General features: G+C 57.0%; 1 protein-coding gene across 1 annotated transcript in view; it reads right to left on the bottom strand.

The window, feature by feature from the left end:
• Slc8b1 (solute carrier family 8 (sodium/lithium/calcium exchanger), member B1) overlaps positions 1 to 10,803 on the bottom strand; it is a 14,581-nt gene extending 3,778 nt beyond the window's left edge. Inside the window, exons 1-12 of the mRNA XM_013014302.1 lie at positions 10,306 to 10,803; positions 7,801 to 7,987; positions 6,957 to 7,109; positions 6,809 to 6,861; positions 6,585 to 6,642; positions 6,355 to 6,460; positions 6,089 to 6,256; positions 4,456 to 4,563; positions 3,667 to 3,723; positions 3,368 to 3,498; positions 3,018 to 3,159; positions 666 to 940 (exon numbers count right to left, since the gene is read on the bottom strand). Coding sequence (XP_012869756.1) covers positions 666 to 940; positions 3,018 to 3,159; positions 3,368 to 3,498; positions 3,667 to 3,723; positions 4,456 to 4,563; positions 6,089 to 6,256; positions 6,355 to 6,460; positions 6,585 to 6,642; positions 6,809 to 6,861; positions 6,957 to 7,109; positions 7,801 to 7,926 — 1,377 coding nt within the window. The 5' untranslated portion in view covers positions 7,927 to 7,987; positions 10,306 to 10,803. The remainder of the gene's footprint in view (positions 1 to 665; positions 941 to 3,017; positions 3,160 to 3,367; positions 3,499 to 3,666; positions 3,724 to 4,455; positions 4,564 to 6,088; positions 6,257 to 6,354; positions 6,461 to 6,584; positions 6,643 to 6,808; positions 6,862 to 6,956; positions 7,110 to 7,800; positions 7,988 to 10,305) is intronic.
• Positions 10,804 to 11,184: the final 381 nt, after the last annotated feature.

Below are 11,184 nucleotides of genomic sequence, written 5' to 3'. Positions count from 1 at the left end.
CGGCTTTTTTCTTTATGCTTATGTGGTGCTGAGGAATTGAACCCAGGGCCTCAGGCATGCAAGGCAAGCGCTCTACCACTGAGCCACCTTCCCAGCCCTGGCAGGAGCCATTTTCTAAAATTCATCACATGGTTGTAGATTCAGCCTCCCAGGGGTTGCTACATTTGTTTAGAGTTTTGCTTAAAAAAAAAATTGGGGGGAGCAGGGGGTGAGCAGCCTGGCATTAGTGGCTTACTCTAATCCTAGCTACTCAGGAGGCTGAGATCTAAGGATTGTAGTTTGAAGCCAGCCCAGGCAGAAATGTCCCCATGAGACTCTCATCTCCAATGAACCACTCAAAAACCAGAAATGGAGCTATGGCTCAAAGTGGTAGAGTGCTAGCTTTAAGCAAAAAAGCTCAGGGACAGTACCCAGGCCCTCAGTTCAAGCCCCACAAACCACCACCACCACCATCAACAACAAAGCTGGCCTGGAGGCAAGACTTAAGTGGTAGAGCATCAGCTGTGAGCAAACAAATTAAGCAAGTGTGAAGCCTTAAGTTTAAGCCCCAGTACCAGCAAAAAATAGATAAGTAGATAGATACCATTCAACCGTAGGCTTTAAACAGGTGAATTGCATGGTCTGTAAATTATACCTCAAGAAAATGAAGCTAGTTCTCTCAAAACAAAATAAAACTTGGGACAAATCCCCAAATTGAAGGTACCCTTGCCATGGTTGCTAATGACCCCTTGACAAGCCTCCTGGAGATGCCCATGGGCACCTGTGCCCAGCCCCCCACCCCGCACCCCCTCTCCCAACCCACAGGCTGGGACCCTCACCCAGTGCAGTCTGGGGGGCTCACTGTTGGAAGTGGCAAAGAAGGTCACTGTGGCCAAGCCTGTGCCCACAATCACCACCACGGCCCAGACGGGGACGAGCCCGCCGATCTCATACACAGCGTCTGTGGGACAAGAAGGAGATGATGTCTCTACTTACAGCTCCCAGAGCCCCAGGCAAGATGGGCGGGCCTGGTGCAAATACTCAGAGGGAAGCCCATCGAGCCTGGATTGCTTGGCGATGAGGTCAGCTCCCTGTATGCCTAGCCCTGCCTGGCACTTCAGGGAGGAGGGCAGAGAAATTAGAAAGAAAAGATCAGCACAGAAACAGGAAATGGCTAACGCTACCTTTACACACACACACTCCCCTTCATGGCAGACATCACCAATCAACCATGATGCCTCTGTCCGATGAGCTTCAGGAAGCTCCCTCCAGCCAGGCATCACCAATGGATGAACTCTCAGTGGGATGAAGGTGCTGATCAAACCAACCTTGCCCACTGACAACCAGGCCAGCTCCTGGGCTCTTGCCATGCCACTCCACGAACCAACCCCTGGACAAGCTACAAAGGTTCTACAGGGCTCAAAACACTGAAAGCCTGCTGCTGGGAAGAACATTCTAGAATTCTGAGCCTACCACGCTTTTCAGCACCAAAGACAATAAAAGTCTCCAAGGCCTAGATCCATGCTTTGAGCCCTTCTTCTTGTCCTTCCTGGGGTCTGGCTCTCAGGCTGTCACCTCTGTGAGCACAGAGGGGCTGGATTCACACCCTGTACGCAGCACCCAACAGGTGGCTGGCTTCCAGGGGGCAATTCTGAGATCAATGGACAACCCTGAGTTTGTTTTAGAAACGAAGCCAATGTCCTGCTAATGGAGGTAAAGTAGCTTCCTTTTTTTTTTTCATTTCAATAAATACTATTTTATGCGATCAGAGGCACAGAGGCATTGTGCCTTTTCTGTTCCTCCCCCTTTAAAATAATTTCTTTTAAAGAGCTAAGAAAAATATCATCCAGGCCTGGTGACACACGCCGGTCACCCAGCACTCAGGAGACTGATTCAGGAAGACCACAAGTCCCAGGCAAGCCTGGGCTACATAACAAGACACTGGATCAGAAAAAAAAAAAAAAATGTTGGGCTCCAGTGGCTCACACCTGTAATCCCAGCTACTCAGGATGCTGAGATCTGAGGACAGTGGTTCAAAGCTAACACAAAAGTACCTATGAGACTTATCTCCAATTAACCACTCAAAAGTGGGAAGTGGAGCTGTGGCTCAAAGTAGTAGAGTGCTAGCCTTTAGTAGGAAAGCTCAGGGACAGTGCCCAGGCCCTGAGTTCAAGCCCCACGACTGACAAAGAGAAAACGAAAAACCGGGGACAGGCTCAGGCAGTTTGGCCCTGATTTCATTTCTTCCAGGCACTAACTCCTATCCTGGCTTGCTGTCCCTGCCCAGATGACAGAGAGGAGCAGCAGGAGAGCCTCCAGGGAGGCAGCAGGGAAAACCCTGAATGGCAGGAGTGAGAGGCCTGAGCACAGAGGGCGTCTCCTCCGTCACCACGAGGCGGAAGGGAGAAGCCCGCCCGGCTGGGTACAGAAAAACAGTCCAGTGCAGTGGGGACAGGAAATCACCTGGTCAGGTGACACGAGCCCAGCTGGTGCCCACAGGGCAGGGAAGGCCAGAGAGGATGTGGGCTGTGTGTGTGTCCATAGGCCCCCAGGAATCAAAGGGCCCCCTGAGAATCAGAGTGGTCCCCGGGAATCAGGCCAACACCTTCCAGAATGTATCCTGGATCTTGAGATGCCATATCTAGATTTTTTTTGTGTGTGGGTCGTGGGGCTTGAACTCGGCCTGGGCGCTGTCCCTCAGCTCTTCAGCTCAAGGTGAGCGCTCTACCATTTGAGCCACAGCGCCACTTCCTGTTTTCTGGTGGTTCATTGGTGATAAAAAGTCTCACAGACTTCCCTGCTCTGGCTGGCTGTGAACCTTCATCCTCAGATCTCGGCCTCCTGGGTAGCTAGGATGACAGGCGTGAGCTACCATGCCCGGCCCAAATCTAGAATTTGATATGGAATCTCAACATTTTTCTTTCCTTTCTTGCTTGCTTTTTTTTTTTTTTTCTTTTTGCTTCCTGCACACAAGAAATGCCTGCTCTCTACCCAGGCTTCTGCTCTGTGAAGAGGAGGGCTGGGGTGGCGGGACTCACAGGCTCCGGACTGCAGGGTCAGGACCAGGACCAGGGGGCTGATGACCAGCTGCAGACAGTTGAGGGGCCGTTTCCAGTTCCGGTCATCTCTGTCCGGGTCCACTACGGGCACGGTGAGGAGCAGGAGGACCTCCACGGGCAGCTGTGTCGGTGGGGGAGGAGGGTTCAGGGAGGAGGCGGAAGGAGGTGCCGGGAGGGGTTGTGCACGCCTATTCTCTTACTGCCCGGGATCAAAGTGAAGATGGTGATGTCGCCGGCGTCCTCTGGACGCCCCTGTGCCCGCAGGCTGAGTTGCGGGCCGGGGGCCACTGTGCAGTCACAAAGCCAGAGCCTGGCTCCCCACCCCGTACCTTGAGCACCTTGAGCAGTCTCCAGGACACTGACTGGTTTCTCCACTTCTGAGAGTCCAGCGGGCTCAGGGCCTCCGCCAGGACCTGGGCCGTGCTATTCTGGTACGTGAACAGCGGCCGGTACTCTTCACCTGTGCCGGGCGGAGCAGGTGGCTGTGACTGGCCCCCTCTCCGAGGGACCCTGCCCCCCCACCTCCAGCCACGGCTCAGCCCAGGTGGGGCGGGTTTGGAGCACCATCTTGGGGACCGGGGGTGTTCCCGTCGTCCCCCCCCACTTCTCCACCCCCAGCTGAACTCACCGTAGTCGTAACTGTTGGTGTTGGATGACACCCGATCATCCTCTGAATCTGACAGTTCTGCAGGAAGCGGGCAGCAATGACCCCCAGCCCCAGAGCCCACGACCTCCTGGGACCAGGGGACTCCCCCTCCCCTGCTGGGGATGGAGCCCAGGGCTTCACACAGGCTGGGCGCCTGCTCTGCCCTGAGCTGCTCTAGATTGCTCAGCAACCTCTGCGCATGCTCAAGATCCTCCCCGATCAGTGAGGCTGCTGAATGGCTTCCTCCCTCCTTTCCTTCCTATCTGCCCGCCTCCCTCCCTTCCTCCTTCTTTCCCTCCGTCTCTTCTTCCCTCCTTCCTGTTGGTAGTGAGGCTTGAACTCAGAGCTTCATGCTCTCACTTGGCATTTTTGCTGAAGACTGGTGCTCTACCACTTGAGCCACACCTCCACTTCTGGCCCTTTACTGGTTCCTTGGAGATGAGAGCCTCATGGATTTTCCTACCCCAGGCTGGCTTCAAACCTTGATCCTGCTCAGATTCTCAGCCTTGTGAGTGGCAAGGATTACAGGTGGGTGCTACTAGTGTCTAGTCATAGACAGTTCTTAGCAAGCTGGCCCTGACGGAGGCTTAGGGAGGGAGACCTACTGGACGAGGACAGAGATGGGGGTCAGGACCAGAGGCTGGGCCATGGTGCGGGGAGAACACTAGAAAATGCAGGAAGAGAAGAACTCGGCAGGGAGCACAATGGCCTAGGGGACAGGAGACAGCGGTGCCCGGCAGGGAGACACCCCGTCCCCATGTCCTCTCTTACCGGGAGTTCCTGGCATGGAGTAGACCAGGGACCTTCTCCGCTGCCGTTGATAAATCCAGGTGCAGAGGATCACAGTGAGCACATAGAACACGTAGAGGCCCAGGTAGCCTGCGGAGAGGGGCCGGCTATCACTGACCCTGCTGCCGGTGGGCTTTTATGGGGTCTGCCCAGTGTCATCTGAGCAGGCAAGCGACCCTCTCTTGTATGCTCTCTCCTCCTTCCTGCCTTTCTTGGCCGTCTCCCCTTTCTGCTACCTCAGGACGTAGACATCGCAGAGGAGAGGCCGGTACCTAGCAATCTCCACACTTCCATTCAAGGGCTGAGAGGAGCTCACCCCCTGAGAGTCAGAGCACAGGAGAGAATAGGGAGGGTTTGGCTCTGGTGGCTTTCTTCCCTGTGGTGCCCTGTCCCTGGCAGGCCTGGAACCTCTGTGCTGGCAGCCAGTTAGCGGACTATGTTTGCAGGCAGACTCCTGCAGGCAGAGGCGGCACTGTTAAAATCAAGCCCAGTGGCTCACGCCTGTAATCCTAGCTATTCACGAGGCTGAGATCTGAGGATCACGGTTCAAAACCAGCCCAGGCGGGGCGCCGGTGGCTCATGCCTATAAACCTAGCTACTCAGGAGGCTGAGATCTGAGGGTCGCAGTTCAAAGTCAGCCTGGGCAACAAAGTCTGTGAAACTCTTATCTCCAATAAACCACCAGAAAACCAGAAGTGACACTGTAGCTCAAGTGGTAGAGCGCTAGCCTTGAGCTGAAGAGTGCAGGGATAGCGCTCAGGCCCAGAGTTCAAGCCCCACGACAGATAAAAAACAAACAAACAAAAAAACAGCCCAGACAGGAAGTTCTATGAGACTCTTATTGCCAATGAACCATCAAAAAAGTTGGAAGTAGAGCTATGACTCAAATGGTAGAGCACTAGCCTCGAACAAAAAAACTCAAGGACAGTGCCCAGGCTCTGAGTTCAAGCCCCAGGACTGGCATACACACATAGAAAGAAAGGAAGAAAGGAAGAAAGGAAGGAAGGAAGGGAGGAAGGAAGGAAGGAATGACGGACGGAAGGGAGGCAAGGAGGGAGGGAGAAAGGAAGGAAGGAAGGAAGAAATCAATCAATCAGGCTGGACACCGGTGGCTCATATCTATAATCCTAGCTACTCAGGAGGCTGAGATCTGAGGATTGAGGTTCAAAGCCAGCCCAGGAAGAAAAGTCCTTGAGATGTTCATCTCCAATTAACCACCAGAAAACTGGAAGTGGCTCTGTGGCTCAAAGTGGTAGAGTGCACTAGCCTTGAGCAAAAGAGCTCAAGGACAGTGTCCAGGAAGGCCCTGAGTTCAAGCCCCAGGACCGACAAAAACAAAAAAGAAAGAAAAAGAAATGATAAGGCAAGGGGTGTGGCTCAGCTATAGAGCACCTGCCTAGCAAGTGCAGGCCCTGAATTCAAGTCCTAGTACCAGTAAGAGAAAATGATGGATCTGGGAAACGGTCCCCATCTCTGCCTTCCCCTTGGTTACCTGAGCCTGGCTTGCCCCGCCCCTCCCGGAGCGGGGTGGGGTCTCTGTCACTCACAGCCAATCAGAGCGCCTCTCCCTCCCCCAGAAACCTTGGGGGGGGAGGGGCCCAACCCCGCTGCTCACCCAGGGCCCACAGCAGCGTGACCCTGCCGTGGTACAGCGCAGTGAAGGTCAGGAACACAGCCGCCATGTAGAAGGTGATGTCCCTGAGGAACGGCCTGGACGCGGCCGTGAAGGGGCGCAGGATGGTGATGCCCCCGGCCACCACGGTGGTGACCAGCACCCCTGCACCTGCAGGGCGACACGGCACCGTGGGCTGGGGCTCAGCCGCCCCTCTGGATGCCTCCTCCCCCCTCTCCCCTCCCCCCTCCGGCCGTGGCCACACTCACCAAAGAGAGCGCCGATGGCCAGGCTGGCAGTGCGCGGGTCTGCGAAGGCCACCAGGGCACTGAAGACATCGGGGGCTCCATTCCCGAACGCCAGGAAAGTGACACCATGGGGGGCTGCGTCAAGGAGGCTCTGTGCCAGGCCCTCCCCTCCCATGCCCCCCCATGCCCTTTGCCCCCCCCTTCCTCCACAAGGGCGTTGGAACCCTGGACCACACGGGGAAGAAGGATACTGCCACGTTGTGGGACAGCTTGAGGGTGGTGGAAATGGCCGACAGGTTAGGACAGAAACTAGGGAGGGAAGCCCAGGGTCAGCTGACCATGAAGGACAGCTCCGTTCCCCCCCACACCCCCCCATGCTGGAACCCAGAGCCCCCCCCCCCCAGATGCTGGCCTCTTGGAATTTCCCTTTCCCATTACTAAGCCAGATTCCAACGCGCGCAGAGCCGAAACTCACAACTTCGCCGCCGTCACTCCCAGGATGAGGAACAGGTAGAGAAGCCAGAGCACCTGGGAGGGCCCGCAGGGGTGAGTTATTTCCCACGGTGGGTGGATGGGGGGGTCCCCTGGCCTCCTCAGCCCCAGGGCCCAAAGCTGGGACTCACGTGGAGGGTGACAGCCAGAGGGAGGAGGCCTGGAGGGAAGTGGCAGAAGAGGCCTTCCAAGTAGTCCAGGTAGCCGCCCTCCGTGCGGCAGTCGGGGTTGGTCCGGATGAACCTGCAGCGCTCAGACACGTTCAGCGTGCACACAGCGCGACACTGCGGGGAGGAGTCATTTCTTGACTTGCTTTGAAAGCGCATCCTGGCGCCGTTCGCGCACACAGTAGGTGCTTGCCTGCACGTAGTAGGTGCTCAGAAACATTCCAGGACTCTGGCTCTGCTACCTCCCCTCATGGCCAGCTTCACCTCCCGACCCTCCGAGTCCCCATGTCCTCGTGACACCATGTAGGACTGGGAAGAATGTGGGGAGCCCGGCACCACGCCACCTCAATGCTCAGGAACCCGGGCAGACCCAGCACAAAGCCAGGGACCACCCCAGTTTCCCTGCCCCAAGAGGCAGCACCACATAACCACAGACCACTTCCCCTTCTGTGAAATGGCTCCAAGGGCAGCAAGCGGCCACTTGTTACCCAGCGCTTGGATTCATGATCTCTGCCAGAGGAGGTTCGGCCGGGAAGCCCTGGGCTCACGCTGGGGGCTGTGGTGTGGGGGGAGGGGAGGATGCCAAGAAATCCCGGGGACCCCGGATCTGCTGTGTCCTCTGCCCCCTTCGGAGCCTGAGGGCACGCTCCTACCTCCAATCTCCCCATGCTCCTCCCATGGGGCCGGAGCACCCCACCCCTGGAGTCTGGGCGAGCTCTCTGTCACAAAGACAGGCACTTTCGTCCATGCTAAACACACAGGGACAGGAAACAGTTGTCCATTGCACAGATTCACCCTGGATACTCACGTCTGCCATGGGGGTCTGGTTCACACCTGAGCCTGGAAACTGGGAACCAATATGGACGCTTGTTGACAGGTCTCCTGTCCCAGATGCTGCCTTCATCCCCAGAGGGTCCAGCCATCTGCTAGCCATCGGCCCCGGGGCCTGACCCTCACCCCGGGCTTTCCTTTCTCCGGGCCAGGCGGCTCTAGCTCTAGGGTAAGGCCGGACAAGGGGACAGTGTCACTGTGAGTCCCAGGACTCAGAAAGGTCATTTCCAAGATGGAAAGTCCCTCCTCCCCCACCAAAGGACCGGATGTGGAAGCCCACATCACCAGGGCATCCCTTCCCTTAGAGGGCCAGGGCCGGCTTATGGGGTGGGCAGATCGTGCGACCCCCGTCCTCAACCCCCTCCACACGTCTCTAGCTGGGTGCCGATCGCTCACGCCTGCAATCCCAGCGACTTAGGAGGCTGACGTGGGAGGATCTGTGTGGAGCCAGCTCGGGCAGGACAGTTGTGAGATTCTTATCGCCAACTTACCAGCAAAATGCCAGAAATGGAGCTGCAGCTCAAGTGGTAGAGTGTCAGCCCTGAGCAAAAGAGTGCATCACAGAAGCAAAAACACCAGGCATGTAGCATCTCTAGGGCCAGCAGAGAGAGCGGCTGGGCCACTGCCTAGTCATGTAGCCTGGGGCTAGGGTGGGGTCACGGAAAGTGCTCAGCAGTACACTGAATAGTACACCTGGCCCCACAGGCCTCCAGCCTGAACCTGGGAGAGGTTGCTAAACCACACTGTGTGGTCTCTGTGCATGCTCAACAAGTCCACCAGGAATCTCATTTAATCCCAGCACTCCTACTTTACAACTGGGGAAACTGAGGCACGGAGAGGCCAGGGCCTCAGCTGCCTCATCTGACTTCCCTCAGAGCAAAGCTGCTCCTGCAGCTTTTATGGAGGAGGGGTCAGCACTAAGGGTAGTTTGGCAACCTACCCCATGGTCACACAGCCAGAAGGCCACATAGCCAACAACTGCTCCTCTGGTGAGGAAAGTTGGTGAATAATAAGTTGGTGAATAAGGAAGTTGGTGAATTGCTCAAGGCCACCGAGCCTGGGACCAGAACTGGGATCCAACGTCTGCCACTTCCCTCAGCACAAAAGGGGGTTCCATTTCTTCTTTAAAGAAAGTCAACTGCCGGGCGCTGGTGGCTCACGCCTGTAATCCTAACTACTCAGGAGGCTGAGATCTGAGGATCGCAGTTCAAAGCCAGCCCGGGCAGGAGAGACTGTGAGACTCCTATCTCCAATAAACCACCAGAAAACTGGAAGTGACGCTGTAGCTCAAGTGGTAGAGCGCTCGCCTTGAGCTGAAGAGCTGAGGGACAGCGCCCAGGCCCAGAGTTCAAGCCCCACGACCGACAAAAAAAAAAAAAAAGAAAGTCAACTGTGCTGTGCACCGGTGGCTGACGCCTATATTCCTAGCTACTCAGGAGGCTGAGATCTAAAGTGGGACTCTCATCTCCACTAAACCACCAAAGAAGCCAGTGATGGGAATCTTTCTTCTCCTAACTCCCTGTTGCTCCCCTCTTAGCCCATTCTTTTTATGAATCCAAAGACCTTTACCCCTGTTGGTCCATTCTTTCTGTATATTCAAAGATAGACTAAGAAGGCTCGACTCCCACCCTGTTTCCCAGGTGCAAACAGATACCAGGAAAAGCCACCAAAGATAAGTGAAGAGTGCTGGACTCCAGCAGAGCAATCTCTCTAAGCCTGGCTGTAAGCATTCCATCCTCCCTAGCCCTACTGGCTTTTTTATTAGCCTCTGCCTCCTTGCTCAGACCTCATAAAACCCAGCTCCTGTCCCAGCTCTACCTACAGTCTGTGTCCCCTGCCGCTTTCTCCACCAACAGTCCCCGTCTGTGGAAGACTGAGTCCAGCCTGTTTCCTTTCTTTCTCCTCCATTTTCCTAACAGCCAGAAGTGGAGCTGTGGCTCAAGTGGTGGAGCGCTGGCCTTGAGCAAAAGAGCTCAGGGACAGCGCCCAGGCCCTGAGTTCAAGCCCCCACAACACACACACACACACACACGCGCGCGCACGCACACACACACACACACACACACACCGCCTGGAAAAACTCTGCCAAACTTCATTTTTTTTTTCTTTTTGGTTTTCCACATGATCTATGGACTTTGTTTTTGGCGCCGGTTTGAACTCAGGGCCTGATTGCTGTCCTGAGCTTTTCCCACTCAAGACTGGATCTCTACCACTTGAGCCACACATCCATTCCTGGCTTTTTGTTGTTGTTGGTGGTGGTGGTGGTTAATTGGAGACAAGAGTTTCAGAGCTGAGGCTGGCTTCGAACAGAGATCCTCAGATCTTGAAAAAAAAACAGTTTATAAAGATTTTGTTTCATTGGATCAGTCTCGGCACAAACATTTCTCAGAGTCCTGGCGGCTGAGAGGAGGAGAAGGAGGGGACCCCGAGGGAGAGGCGGGGGGACCCCGAGGGAGAGGCGGGGCCAGGGCTTGTCTCTCACCTGTGGGGGGGCGGGGTGCAGTGTCCCTTGGCCCCCACTCACGGTGGGGGAGCGCAGGGGTCCCGGGCGCTCGGCGCTGTGCAGCCTCGGGGAGGTCACTGGGCGTCTCGGGGCCTCATCTGTGAAATGGGCACGGCAGCCACTCACGGGCCGCCCGTGGCGTCCGCGGCGCCTCCTGCGAGCGTGCACGTGCCGGAGCCAGGCGCCTGGGAAGGGGCGCAGGCCCGATCCGAAGCCAGGGGCGTCCCGGGGTGCGGGGGGCGCGGCCCCGCGGCCCCGTCCGCGCGCTCCCCCGTCGGGACCCGGCTGAGGAGCTGAAGTTGGGTCCCAGGCTGGCGGCGCAGGGGGTTGGGGGAGCGAAGCCTCCCTCTTACCTCGGGCCAGCGCCGGATCTGCCAACTCCGAGCCTCCACCCGCCGGGCCTCGCGGCCTCCCTTCCTTCGGTCCCCGCCGATGGCGCGACCTTCCGGGGCCGCGGATCCGCCAGCACGGCCGCCCCGCCCCGCCGCGGCTCCCCGCGGCTCCGCAGCTCGCGAACCCGCCGCTCTCGCCCCGCCCGGACACGCCCAATGTCGGACACGCCCCCGGACACGCCCCTGCGCGTAGCCACGCCCCTCCTTAAAGACACAGTCCCGAGAGCCTTCAGCCTTCCAGCCGCTTTGTGAGGGGAGTGGGGGAGAGGGGTGTGTGTGATGGCGTCGTGGGAGCCCCAGCTCAGGACTGGCACAGAGTGCACACTCCTTCGCGTAAGATGCCACTTGTGTCACTGTGTCCCCCTTCCCCCACTGCCCAGGCCCAGCACTGGGGCACCCACAGCTAGTATCCACGTGTAGGAATGGCCAGGCCAGCTCTGGGGTCAGCTGCCCTCTGACCTTGTCA

This window comes from Dipodomys ordii, unplaced genomic scaffold, assembly GCF_000151885.1.
Source record: "Dipodomys ordii isolate 6190 unplaced genomic scaffold, Dord_2.0 Scaffold23, whole genome shotgun sequence".
Lineage (NCBI taxonomy): Eukaryota > Metazoa > Chordata > Mammalia > Rodentia > Heteromyidae > Dipodomys > Dipodomys ordii.
The sequence above is the reverse complement of the archived record's forward strand: the minus strand, read 5'-3'. Positions and strand labels throughout refer to the sequence as shown.